The 12,572-nt window shown below is 40.7% G+C and overlaps 1 protein-coding gene across 7 annotated transcripts; it reads right to left on the reverse strand.

Moving 5' to 3' along the window:
- Window positions 1-90: 90 nt before the first annotated feature.
- Window positions 91-11,483, reverse strand: max (myc associated factor X). Of its 7 annotated transcripts, none has more exons than XM_038726212.1 (5): window positions 11,291-11,481; window positions 10,968-10,994; window positions 5,216-5,371; window positions 2,948-3,071; window positions 91-1,670 (listed from the first exon to the last, which is right to left on the reverse strand). In XM_038726212.1, exons 1-5 carry the CDS (start codon window positions 11,324-11,326, stop codon window positions 1,483-1,485), a joined length of 531 nt encoding a protein of 176 aa, XP_038582140.1. In that variant the 5' UTR covers window positions 11,327-11,481; the 3' UTR covers window positions 91-1,482. The 7 variants fall into 7 exon arrangements, with proteins under 7 accessions (XP_038582140.1, XP_038582139.1, XP_038582143.1 ...); XM_038726211.1 differs by having other exon boundaries at window positions 2,948-3,086; XM_038726215.1 differs by having other exon boundaries at window positions 5,264-5,371; window positions 11,291-11,480.
- Window positions 11,484-12,572: the final 1,089 nt, after the last annotated feature.

The following is a 12,572-nucleotide window of genomic DNA, read 5'->3' on the forward strand; positions in this document are numbered from 1 at the left end:
AAACCCGTCATTAAGTTCACAGCAGATTACAGGAAATATTGGCATTTATTAACGGTCTGGTCTGACCGCTGAATAACCACATGGAGCGTGTTAAAGGATAAAATAGTTTATTTTATAGTCTCATAGTAAAGGTAGGCCTCAACTTGCAAGACAATTGTTGGCAGTATGTACAACATACTTGTAATTTCCATGGAATGGAATCGGACAAACAAAGACCTATTACACTAATTATATCCTCCTAAATGGAAATCAAATGGAAACAATATACACACACACACATTTCCTAGACACGCAAAATGCTTCCTTTTTTCCGTGGGGGATTTAGCAACATTGGTTTTTACTGTGTAAAGCACAACACATCGACGGGGACTTAATTTGCTTTCTTGTACTGCAAAAGACGGGAGCTACCTTTGACATTCAATACCTATTTCATACCCTTAAGGAAAACTACATGTGATAAATTGGCATTTTCCCATGACTTGTGAGATTACAACAAAATGCATAACATACTTTTGAAGTTGAAGACATCCAATCAATGCTTTTTATAATATATAAAACGAGACGCCGAACGTATTCAGCCACCTAAAGTCATTCACTACTTCAAGCTAAAGGACGAAATACGGTACAAGCTCAGGAATATCCTTCAAAACATCAATTTCAACAAAGGAGCTATGTTGTTCTTTTTTTTTTTTTTTTTTAAATCTTGTGTTAATAAACGTGTCAGGCAGAAAACATCTGCAATCCAGTGGGCCTGAGGTGGGTCACTTTAACATTAGCTTCAAAGCGTCTTCACATTCTTGAGTGGAAAAAGTAAGCTACAAATGTTTTATTTTAAAAAGGTAAACTTTTCCAGCACGATTCATCTAGGTATGTGTGTGTAAATTCTAAACAGGTTTTTATCAAGAATAACAAAATAAAACACAAATATATATAATATAGCAGTGCTTGGAGGAGTACGCCCCGCACACTCGCCCTCCCAAAAACAACCCGGGAGGAGGAGGGGCTTTATTGAGGGTACTAAAAAAGCATCAAGTCCTTAGATAGCCAAGCTGCCTCTTTTTGAGTTTTGGATTGTTGGCGTTGCTGGGGTGGGGAAACCAATGACTGATAACCAAAGAAAAGAGAGGAAGAGAGGGATATGGGGGGGGGGGGGACCTGAAGCTCTCTGGACAGACGCAGTCATCTTCCACCCTGCTGACTTCCTCCCTCCTGTTCTTGGGGACTGGGTGGGAGGAGAGATGATTGTGGCGGCGGTGTGTGTGGATGTTCGAGGAGTCATGAGTCTCCACTGCGAGCCCACCCAGGGATGGAGGCGAGAGAACGAGGAGGGAGCAGTGAGGGAGGCTGGGGGGTGGTTGTTGCTGGCATGAGGTGGGGGTGGGGGGGGGGATCGATGAGCCTCGAGAGCTTTGAAGGCTGCGTTTCCTCTCGCCCTCCCTTTTACCCCGCTGCCTCGGCCAGGTTTTAAAACTGCTCCGCTCTCTAGCTGGCTTCCACGCGCAGCTTCTTCCTGTTTGGCGGCTCCTCTGCTTCCGACTCGGAGCTCGAGTCGGAACCCCCGTCGAACGCAGACACGGCGCTGCCTTTGGGGTTGGTGTACAGGCTGCTGTCAGAAGACGAGTAGCTGGCCTGGAGCTGGGTGGTGCCCTTCACCTTCTCCAGAGCACGGACTGCATGAACACAAGACACAGGAAGGAACATGAACGGATGAAGAAGGTGAGGGAGTTTAAGAGATGCAGTCAGGCTGGGGACACCTTACATGACTGAACAGGGAGATTTTTCTTTGAGGAAATGCAGATAAGCAGACAATCCAAAATGGAGGAAGTCATGATTAGCTGTGTTGCACCATCCGTTTCTATATAACTCGTGCTCCTGGATGTTGTAAGAACTTGATGTAGTCTAGGTATTTTCTCACAGAGGGTTTCTCTAGATGTCTCTTATTCTTTCTAAAACCTAGCATGTTCTTCAGGTTTTACATCAATATTCTAAGCTCAGTATTTAAATACAGGTTACTAAAATTTAAAAACTACCATTTTAACAAATATGCTATGATTTAACAACAACATATCCTTAGGGCTGTGGTTCCATGGAGGACACTGAGGTCATGCTCTGTTTTTTCCCCCCCCTATGAATGTGGGAGTTTTAGTGCCCTGAAGTTCTCATCATATTATATAACAGAAGATTAAAATGGTGGGGTTTTAAAGGTTGATATAAGTTTAATCATGTTTAATTATTTAATCTATTCAATTCAACTATTGGGCCATTAAATAAATATTGTCTCAGTGAAAACTCAGGGGGCATCTTTCTGGGGCTGAAATTAATAATAAAAAAAATATAATTTAACAGTTGCAAGTGAAAATTGGTCAAAATTATCATCATTATTTTGAAAATCCTGTCTACAGTCCTGCATGTGTCTTAGAAAAAGATGCAAACAAAATAAGCGTCATTATTTTGTTTAAACAACACAGTGTTCAAATCTTACTGTCCATGGCTCAAGAAAGAAAACGTTCAAGAGAAAACCCACACAGAAAAAAACCCACAGAAGCTAAGTTTAGCTGGGAGAGGGGGCTAAACTCTGGCCTTCCACTGGTCTGGAGTTGTAGTGACACAACACACTTTGATTTTCAGATTGGGACTTTTTGTTCTCAAACCATTCAACCGCAAGCTCTTTTATCACTACAACAACCAAACAAAACAAACATGGCGGTGAAGCATTTGTATTTCCTCACCCCACCCTCTCCCTTCTTGCGCTCCACTCTCACATTTGCTCAACTCAAAAATTTTGAGGTCATGGGGGTCGTTAGATACAAACACAGATGTTCTCGATTCTAAAATTAGGTTCTTAAAACAAAATCGTGGTCAGATCAGTCTAAATGTCATGTAGAGTATCCTCAACCTGAAGCACAAAAACAGAGAGAAACAAACTGAAATCCAGCGGTGTTGCTACCTTGCTGTTCCAGCAGTGCATTCTGCCTCTTCAGGTCGTCGATGTCCTGCTGGTGTGTGTGGTTTTTTCGCCTCATGTACTGGATGTACTCTGTGGCTTTGTCTAGGATTTGAGCTCGAGACGCCTGTTTGGTAGACTGCTGTTAGTGACACATGCAGAAATTGAAGCAGTGACGCAAGTATCACATTTCTTATCACATTTTTTATACAAAAATTCCTGCTCCTCTCATGATGCTACATATGCTGAAAAACTGCAGGAGACTACGGGGAAATCTAGGACAACACTGTCTGTTTCTGCACAGCTTGCCTGCTCTTAACCTCCTAAAATCCTCTAGTAGTTCAGTCTGACATCCCCAGGCTAGGTCACAACCCTGACACATTACAGTCAGAGTGTTCGCCCCGATTACAGCAAACAAAAGCACTGCAGCGGCCCGTTAGCCCCAAAAATGTTCACGGATTACAAACAAACATTTGATAAACATTTGCGACATGTCTAATTAATGCTTCCCTTGTGTCCCTGAGCTACTTAGCGAGGCCATTCATTGACTTAATATCAGCAGCAGCAGCGAGATTTGTGCTCATTACGGCTGGGTATCATTTAAAATTTTTCAAAAGCAGTGCAGATACGATACCCAAGCAGGGCTGAACAATTAACTGAAATCTTATTGAAATCGCAATGTGGCCACATTGGTGCAGTATTTGTTAAAGGCAAAATGTGTGTCAAAATACCATTTTAAGTTTTGTTGATTTTCAATCAGATGTCCTGGCCTACACATATTCATGGCCTACTATATACTCATATTCTACAGACTTAAAACATCTTTTTTCGGTACAGATCCCAAAAACCACCCCATAATTCATTTAAAATGTTTTTCAATTAAAATGAAAATATTTATGTAAAAATTATTGTTCCCTCTAAAATCGCAAATCATATCAGAGTTGCAGTATTACTAAAAACAATCGCAATTAGATATCATTTCAAAATTGTTCAGCCCTATAACCAAGTTTCTGTATCAATACCAAAACCAGGGTTTCGTGCAGTGTTTTATAGCCCAAGACAAAGTCCAGCTCCTGAAGAATAATCTTAATTGGACAAAGCCTAAGCTGACATATACTAGTCGCTTGTTTTTGTCTAACCAGACAAAATATTTAGTTTAATATTGAAGACTGACAATACCAGAAACACTAGAAAGGTGAAGTTTGGCCATTTTTTGGTAATGTTATCTAAAACAATTTTCAGTGTATTGACTAACTGATTAATCGACTAGTTTAGTCTGAGCTCTAGCTAGTGTTATTACTGTTTAGGGCCCCATCTACTAAATAAACTGATCATGACACATGCATCAGGACCTCAGTGGCTTACCAAAACTCTGCAAAAGTATTACTTTTTTCATACCTTTCTTTGAGAAATGTAAAACATTTTACCCCATAAAATCCTCTCTTTAATTCAACAAAAGACGTCAAAGTTCTACAATGTTCAATTTTGTCTAAATGCAAGCGCACTACAAGGCCTTTGCCTGAATAAAATAGTGTAAAATTGGCAAAATGTTCAGTAATTGTCTGATTAAACAATAAAGGGACACAATTCAGATATTAGATGCTATCTTCTAGTACAGGTTTGGTACTCAACCCTAATCCTCTCTTTATATTCTACTCTGCTTCCTCTCACAAGAGGAAAATACTGCATGTTGGCCCTAAAACAGATCCGTAATAGCAGTACGGTCCTGGGAGAGAGGTGGGGATCGACTGTAACCCAACGCGTCTTACAAATTATCAGCAAAAATCCCTCACATCGTCTCATGAACCCCCGCCCTTCACGCTTCGTGAGAGTCATGAACTGGTCTTTTAGGGGAAAATAAAACACTGCATGCCCAGTTACTGAACCTGCTCCAAATGCTCTCAATGACATGGATGTGAAAACAGGAAGAGAGCAACAAAATGTCCTCATAATAACTTCCTGACGCTTGTCCAAGTATTTAGACTGCATCACTGTAATGCTGCTGCCAATCTGCACTCTTCTACCATCTGCCCTCCTCCCAGTCCCTTCAACTATTTCCCTCCTCTGACGCACACACATTAAGCAAATGAAGACATTAGCATCTCTGTAAATTAACTATCATCATTAAAATCTATTAACTAAATCATTAAAATTACCTCATGGTAAACATGCCCTCACTTATAGATTTAAACACAACATTTTAAACTAGAAATATTATACTTAACCTTTTAGTAAACACATGGGAAAAATACAAGTACAAAAATTTCTTACATGAGCCATTTGTGTGCCTGGGGGACCTGCAGGCTGAGCTTTACCAACCTTTTCTCCCTGCAGGGCGGGTACCGAGTCCCGGAGACTGTGAAAGCTGTCTTTGATGTGGTCCCTACGTTTGCGCTCCAGCGCATTGTGGTGTGCCCGTTTGTCTGCCTGCAATGAGAAGAGTCACAAGGCCTTCAGCCTGGCAGCAGAGCAGCATGGGTAGAGGACAGCGGGTGTCCAACCGTCCCTGGTCAACCTACACAAACCGCTCTGCTGCCGAGTCCCACTCTGCCTTTACAGCACCACCACCACTGTCGTTCAGGTTTTAATTCAGTGTAGTGATTATCATGAAAACCAGAAAATACACATATTTAGTTTTCTTTCTGTCCATCGCATCAGATGTGAATGACGACGACTAGCTAGTGTCTGACTTTTAGTAAGAGACCAATATAAATATTACGTTAGGGCTCCAATTATCGTCATTATTGGTTCACCTGCTTATTTTCACGATTAACTGCTTCATCCATTATAAAATAGTGAAAAATGCCCATTACACATTTCTCTAGCCTAACGTGACAACTTTGAATTGCTTTTTCTGTCCGACCAACAGTCCAAAACCAAAGATATTCCGTTAACTATCACACAAGACAGAAATGCAAATCCTGTCCATTGGCATGAATGCTTCTAAAAACATATTAAGAAAAACTGATTAATTTTCTGTCTATCAATTACTCGACTAATTGTTCCTCCTATAGACTGATCTTACCCTAATTTATGCCAGTTTAACATCAACAAAAGGTCATCCACCCGAGTTAAAACTGACTCAGTCCAAGAAAGTGAAACTAGCAGGAGTGTGCATCTCCAGCACGGCTATACAATCTAACACAGTTGAAATAACGAGAGAAAAACCTACAATTTTGTATCTGGAACTCGCTCAAAATACATGTTACCTTGAAATAAGTGTGTCACCATTTTCTCATTCAAGTGCAATAGTTCAAGTAAAAAAAGGAAGAAGCGAACATGATCTAAGATGCCTTATTTCACAGTGTTCAGAAATTCCTAGATCAGAATCAAACATCTAATAACATGTTCCTCGGCCCAACTTTCACTAAAAACTGTCAGATTTTTGGGAATTCCTGCAAACAGTCTAATAAAATAACCACCTTGGCAGATACAAAGATACATAATCATTCAAAATGTTGCTGATTAATTTACTGTCAACTGACTAACTGTCAGCACTACATCCAACCACCCGATAACCACCGTTAGTCTAATAGTAAATACGCCAAAAAACAGTGTAAATAAAATAATTTAAATTACACTTTTATCAGCTGAAGTTGTTTCATTCTGTGGCCTTTTGGCCTCCTCCTGAGCTTCCATCCCCCTCCTACAACGTGACCCCTGCCAACCCCCTCACTGCATTTCTGTTCCCTCTTCTCTGTAGGAGCACACAGGAGTGGCCCTTCAAATTCATGACCAGGTCAAAGTCAGGACACTCAAGTCATTCAACATGGGGCGAGAGGTGGGAGGACAAACAGCAGGTCCTGGATGAGGATTACACCGGCTGAATTAAACAGACAAAGGCCTCATGAAAGGTTTATAAAGGCACTTTCAAGACTGGCATTTTGTAGCTCGAGATTCAAGGTTCATGAGCAGAATTTTGTTCGCCTCCTATCACATGTGATTCTGGCCTAAGTCATGCTGTTACCAGACTGAGACATTTAAGTCCATCACAGCCCGTACAGCTCGACTGATCATCTCGCTCCACACACCTCCGACAAAGCAAGGCCCCATTTAAAAATTAACAAAAAAATCCAGCAAGGTTATGTGGCCACGACACCGCCTCAGGCAGATGGGAGGCAAGGTCGAACTCATGTGGCCTGGTGTCATCTGACTCATTTTGTCCAAGTAGCCACAAGTAAGACAACACGCAGGTTAAGACAAGCATTCAGCATGTCAGATGTTTGGTGAGAGGGACGATGTGTAACGTGTGACTCAGTCAACAACATCTGTAACAAACACAAGCGATCGCTTAGCAATTTATACAAAAAAAAAACAAGGTCCTAAAAGGTGAACCATCAGCCTAAATGTCACGCATTTGAAACTGAAAATGTAATAAAAACCCACTTTATCAAGATTCACTGCATATATTACTCACAATGCCCGCATTGCGATTAGTCTGGCTGGCATGGTAACAGCTTCTCCTCTGGCCTGTTGCACAAGGGCCATGCAGGAGAGACAAATCCACCAGGACCACGTGCCTCCTCGTATCATAAAGAGCCACTGAGAGGCGAGACTCTACTCCCTACATTAACTCCGGCATAAACAAACACATGACTGGTATTGATGGCATGTGCAATTACAAGTCTGGCAGACAATTTCATGTTCGGTGGTTTCAGCGAGTAGACTGGATGTTAAGAAAGTACACGTGGCTGAATTATAATACAGAATACACTACAGGACTTTGCTCCTATTGTGAAGATATCAGGTTTATCCTGTGTCACATGTTGTTTGTGTTATATATGTGCACATTTGGTGACACACAACACTCACAAAACATTTAATAGGCACGTGAGCTTCAGCTGAAAACGCACACATTGCTTCTTTCATCAGGCAAGATACTTAATATCATTAATCTTTTAAAGTTAACTAAGATCCAAGACTGTCTTCAAGCACTAATCTCTGGAGCTGCTCCATATACAATTACTACGCAATAATGGGCATTAAGTGCCCTGGGTGCTTTAAATGAACACTTTGGACGTGGCTATTTCTAAACATCACTCCCATGTTAAGCTTTTCTGGGTGAAATCGCCCAATAATCTACAAAACTAAAGCTACTTGACATTTAAACTGTTTGTACAGAATTAAACTATTCTTGCTATAATCCCGTTACAGGGTTTGCTGCAGTGTTTTATAGCAGAGGTGGGCCACTTCTTTATACTTTTATGAAATAAAACATCCATTTTCGGGAAATAGAGCAGAGGTTCTGTTTCACACAGCCGTGGCTTGTTTTTCGGCCATCATCTACGACTAAATGGATCACAAGATGAGATGTGTTGGATCTGGATGGCACACTTTTTTTATAGCTAAAAATACAAAACTGGGAGATACGGACAAAATTCTCAATCCCTAAATGTTATTTTATACCACATCATCATTACATGTTGCAATAAAGTTAAATTTCTGGAAAGATTTATTTAAATACTGTTGATGGATAAACATACACGACAGGAATGTCTGTTTTTGGCTAATGCAATAAGTTAAATATGTGATAAATCTGTATAAAAATTCATAATACACCCTGAGAAATTAAAGTGACCGACTCGGCAGCATAAACGGCGCAGCAAAATCACTGCTATACTCCCAGTATGCATGGTCATATCACTAAACCTTACTTTCTAAAATTCTCTGCAACGTCTTACCTCACTAAGACCCAAGTTATTTTACATATTTTCCCTACTGGTGTAGCTAAATTTTATTGCATGAGAATTTTTATCATCATCATTTGGGAATGAACTGAGCTACACCATGTGTACAGCACGAGAGCCAGTGACATTGTCCTGTAAAAGTTCTCTGACATCAAGCTACCTTCACAAACACAGGTGCCTCCTTAGCTACATGGTACATGCTATCTGAGTTGTTAAGCGCATCATGAAAAACAGGTGTTCAGTTACCTGAGTACAACCATATTCAGTTTTTCATAAAATGCCAGCTGAGCTGCTCCCTCCATTCTACTCATACCTGACCATGACATGTTACATAACTGCTCCAGGTGCCCAGTAGAAGAGCTGATAGCCACCGATGGCCGTCTCACATTCTCTGTATGAAAGCCTACACTTCTGTCAGGCTGCTGGAGTATGTGGAAGACCTTCTTGCACTAGCAACAGCGGAGGCACCAATAAACCAGTGGGCAGATTAGACCAATAGAAAGTATAAAATGAACAGTATGTTCTTCCTTACTTTTAAGCTATAATCAAGTAGAGCTCATTTGGTTTTGTTTTGATTGGTCTAAATTATTTCTTTTATCAACCAATTAGTCTGTAAAATGTCAGCAACTTCTCAGAACCCAAGGTTTTCACAATGCCAACAGTCAAAAACCTAAAGATATTCAACTTAAAACAATATCAAACGGAGAAGAACAGCCACACCTCTGATGAGCTAAACTGTGAATTTTTGTTTACTCAATCTATTTATATAAATAGTTGAAGATACATTTTGTATCAATCCACTAATTGCTTTGGCTCTATTTATGTCTAACATATAACACAATGCATACTGTACATCAGGTCTTTGGTGCTCGCTTTGTGACTAGACATTCAGTCTATTATCTCACCAACTAAGACATATCTGCAGACAACAGACCCACCATGAAACCTATGTCTGCCACACTGTAGCCACCATTAGTTAAAGATTTAACATTGTATGCAGGGCTAAGTGATCGTTTTATTTCAAAATTGTGATTTTTAAAAAGTGCAACTTTGAGCTGCAAGGTTTAAACTGGCTGCTGTTGACGCCATTAGATATTTCTTCAAATCGTTCAGCCCTATTAGTATCTGTGCAGATTTTAAAGCTACATTCCTAGATTTGCACTGATGGAAGAAGCAACCGTCTGATTCTGGGGGATGCAAACAGCTACTAGGACATACGGATTTATGCTTATAGCTTCAGTAATCAGATTAAATAATACTAAGTGAGCTGAAATCAGGTTTGAGTCTCTCATGTGGCTCTGCGTTTGAGCTCACGACTGCTTTGAAGCAAAAGTAAGCGTGATCAGAGAGACAGGCCTGAGGTCTGTTGGAGGGCACCAGCAGAAAAAGATCATCTCTTATGTCATTATCATTAATGCATATTCTAAAATGTAACGCTAATGTTTCTGTAATGCCATTTCTGCAGTTAGATTCTAGGTATCTGACAGGAGGTAAGGCGTTGTGCTGTGCAGCCTGTGCATCAACCAAGTCCTGCAGGGTGTTTTTCTCGCTGGTATACGATGCAGCTATACGTCATTCATTTAGGCTGCCAGCCCTTTAGTGGCCTGTAGAGAGAAGATGGCTCTAATCACTGACTGCAACACAGGAAAACATCCCGCAGCACCCCTTCCTGACAGAAGGCTTGTCGGAGATGCAGGCGCGGCCACCGCTCCTCCACCACATGCAACAAGCCTTTACACCTTTTTTCCCCAGCTCTGCATCATCGTGAACGCAGTGCAAATGTAAACGGCGTCTCTTTACTGGAGTGACCTAGATGTGCAATTCGCAAAAACCTGAAAACGAGCGGAGTCCCCGTGGTGTGAAGTGAACCGCCGGGGGATCAAGACTCTGGGCGACTAAACCACCGAGCGCAAAAATGATTGTATTAACCGGAAAAATAACCATCTCTTTGTAGCGGGATAAAGCTTTGGTCTAAATATAGATGTCGTGTCACCCTCTCCCTATGGCCGCGTACACACAGGATGGGGGATACCCTGCAGTGCACTACTAACGCTGATGCCGAGGAACAATCGCTGCACTATTACAAAAGCACTATAGTTAAATGTTATAGAAAATGACGGAACACTGCCGTGCATGAATATATATTTACAACAGAAATTTAGTTTTTCCACAAGGCAGAAAGCAGTACTTTCACATTCTCTTTGAAGTAATATTAACCTCCACATTATAACGATTAAATACAACAAAAAATAGGCAGAATGGGATGAATAAATCAACTTTTACAACAACAGTGAAGCATTTTTTGGCATTGGAAAAATCCCCCCAGCATTACGCACCACATTGTGATATCTCGGTGAGTCTTCCTGCAAAAAAACAGAACAAAAAGTACAATTGTAGCCAAAATTGTTCAGCAAATCTTCCTGTTTCGCTGAAGTCAATAGAATGTAGATTTATTTAGCAGATTAGCGAAACTCTGAGGTAGCCAGAAAAGCTAGTGTTGCTTATCAATTAACAAGAATCCCGGTAAGTAATACTTATCAAGACAGAAAAGCAAAACTAGCCAGCTTACTGGTAGCTAACGCTAGCTGAGCCGCTAGTTCAGCTAAATCGCAAGCTAGCAGAATGACATCCTTAAAAAGCTAAAAGTGGCCATACTCACGTCACTATCGACTTCGATATCATCGTTATCACTCATTCTTCGATAAAATAGGCTAGTTTAAAGGGACGGGTGGCTAAAAAACACACATGAATCAGCTTAGCACCGTGCGGCGCTCCAACAGACAGACTGCTAAACGCTCACGTACTGTTTGGACAGAACCGAGGTGGACTATACCGTCTCCACGTGACTACACCACACACGCACGCACACACACGGAGCTACCACTGCGCAGCACGCCTGCGTGACATTCCGGGGGCGTGTGGGAATTGTAGTTGTTCCGGCAGGTTTTCCGTGTATCTTTAAAAAGGCTTACATTATTTATTGTTTTTTTTTTCAATGTGGACAGATTTAAAAAGATAAGATGCCAGGCGACGAGCGGTGGGGAAGTCAGTCACCTGCTTGAATATCATTAAACTAACAAGCGATGTTTATTCGTAAACTACAACGCCCAGGAGCGTTCATTCTGCTTGCAACGTCACAGCTTTTCTCTTCAGGAGCATTATGGGAATTGAAGTTGGAATCATATTTGTGTGTCATGTATGCCATGGCTGACACACGTGGATTTTTAGAATACACTCAAGAAACACACACACACAAACACACACACACACACACACACACGCACACATGCACACATGTTACAACAGTCTACAAATAAACACTAATCAGGTGATTCCTTCCTCTTATCACTTAGAGTGCGGCTCCGTTTACTGATATTTAAAGCTATAGTTGCCATAACAGTTGCTGAGCTGAAACGATTTCTCAATTAATTGGAACTCCAGGGACAGAAAATGTACTGGCAAATATTTTAATGATCAATTAGGCCTAATCATTTTAAGTAGGCCTAATTTTGCTAGCAAAATAGCAAAATTCACTAGTTCCATGTACTAAAATGTGGTTTTCTTTCATTGTAAACTGAATTTATCTGGGTTTGATTATTGACCAGACAAAAAATTTCATCTTGGGCTCTGGGATATAACTACTATACTACTATAGTGGTATAGTAATATGCTATTCTATGGACATTTTTACTATTTACTGATGTTTCATTGACCAAACAATTAATCAAGAAAAAACATGAAACACTACTTGATGGTTATACCACTAAACATCTGACATGTAGCCATTATAATGAAGAATTCAATTACCACAACACGTATCTTTAAGATTATTTTACGTACATGTAGGCTGGTCTCAGGACAAATTGTGAATAATCTGCCCTGCTGCTTTCTTTTTCACAAAATTGTGCTGTAGATAAGGAGCTTACGCTGTGGATTATTTT

Source organism: Micropterus salmoides, unplaced genomic scaffold (genome assembly GCF_014851395.1).
Source record: "Micropterus salmoides isolate LMB-PRFRI ecotype aquatic unplaced genomic scaffold, ASM1485139v1 Ms_hic_scaffold_18, whole genome shotgun sequence".
NCBI classification, from domain to species: domain Eukaryota; kingdom Metazoa; phylum Chordata; class Actinopteri; order Centrarchiformes; family Centrarchidae; genus Micropterus; species Micropterus salmoides.

Coding starts and splice junctions, on each gene's coding strand:
- max (XM_038726211.1), bottom strand. CDS start 11,326: ATGAGTGATAACGATGATATCGAAGTCGATAGTGAC. Junction 10,995..11,290: donor ATATCGAAGTCGATAGTGAC/GTGAGTATGGCC, acceptor GTTTTTTTGCAG/GAAGACTCACCGAGATATCA. Junction 5,372..10,967: donor CACCGAGATATCACAATGTG/GTGCGTAATGCT, acceptor TTCTCATTGCAG/GCAGACAAACGGGCACACCA.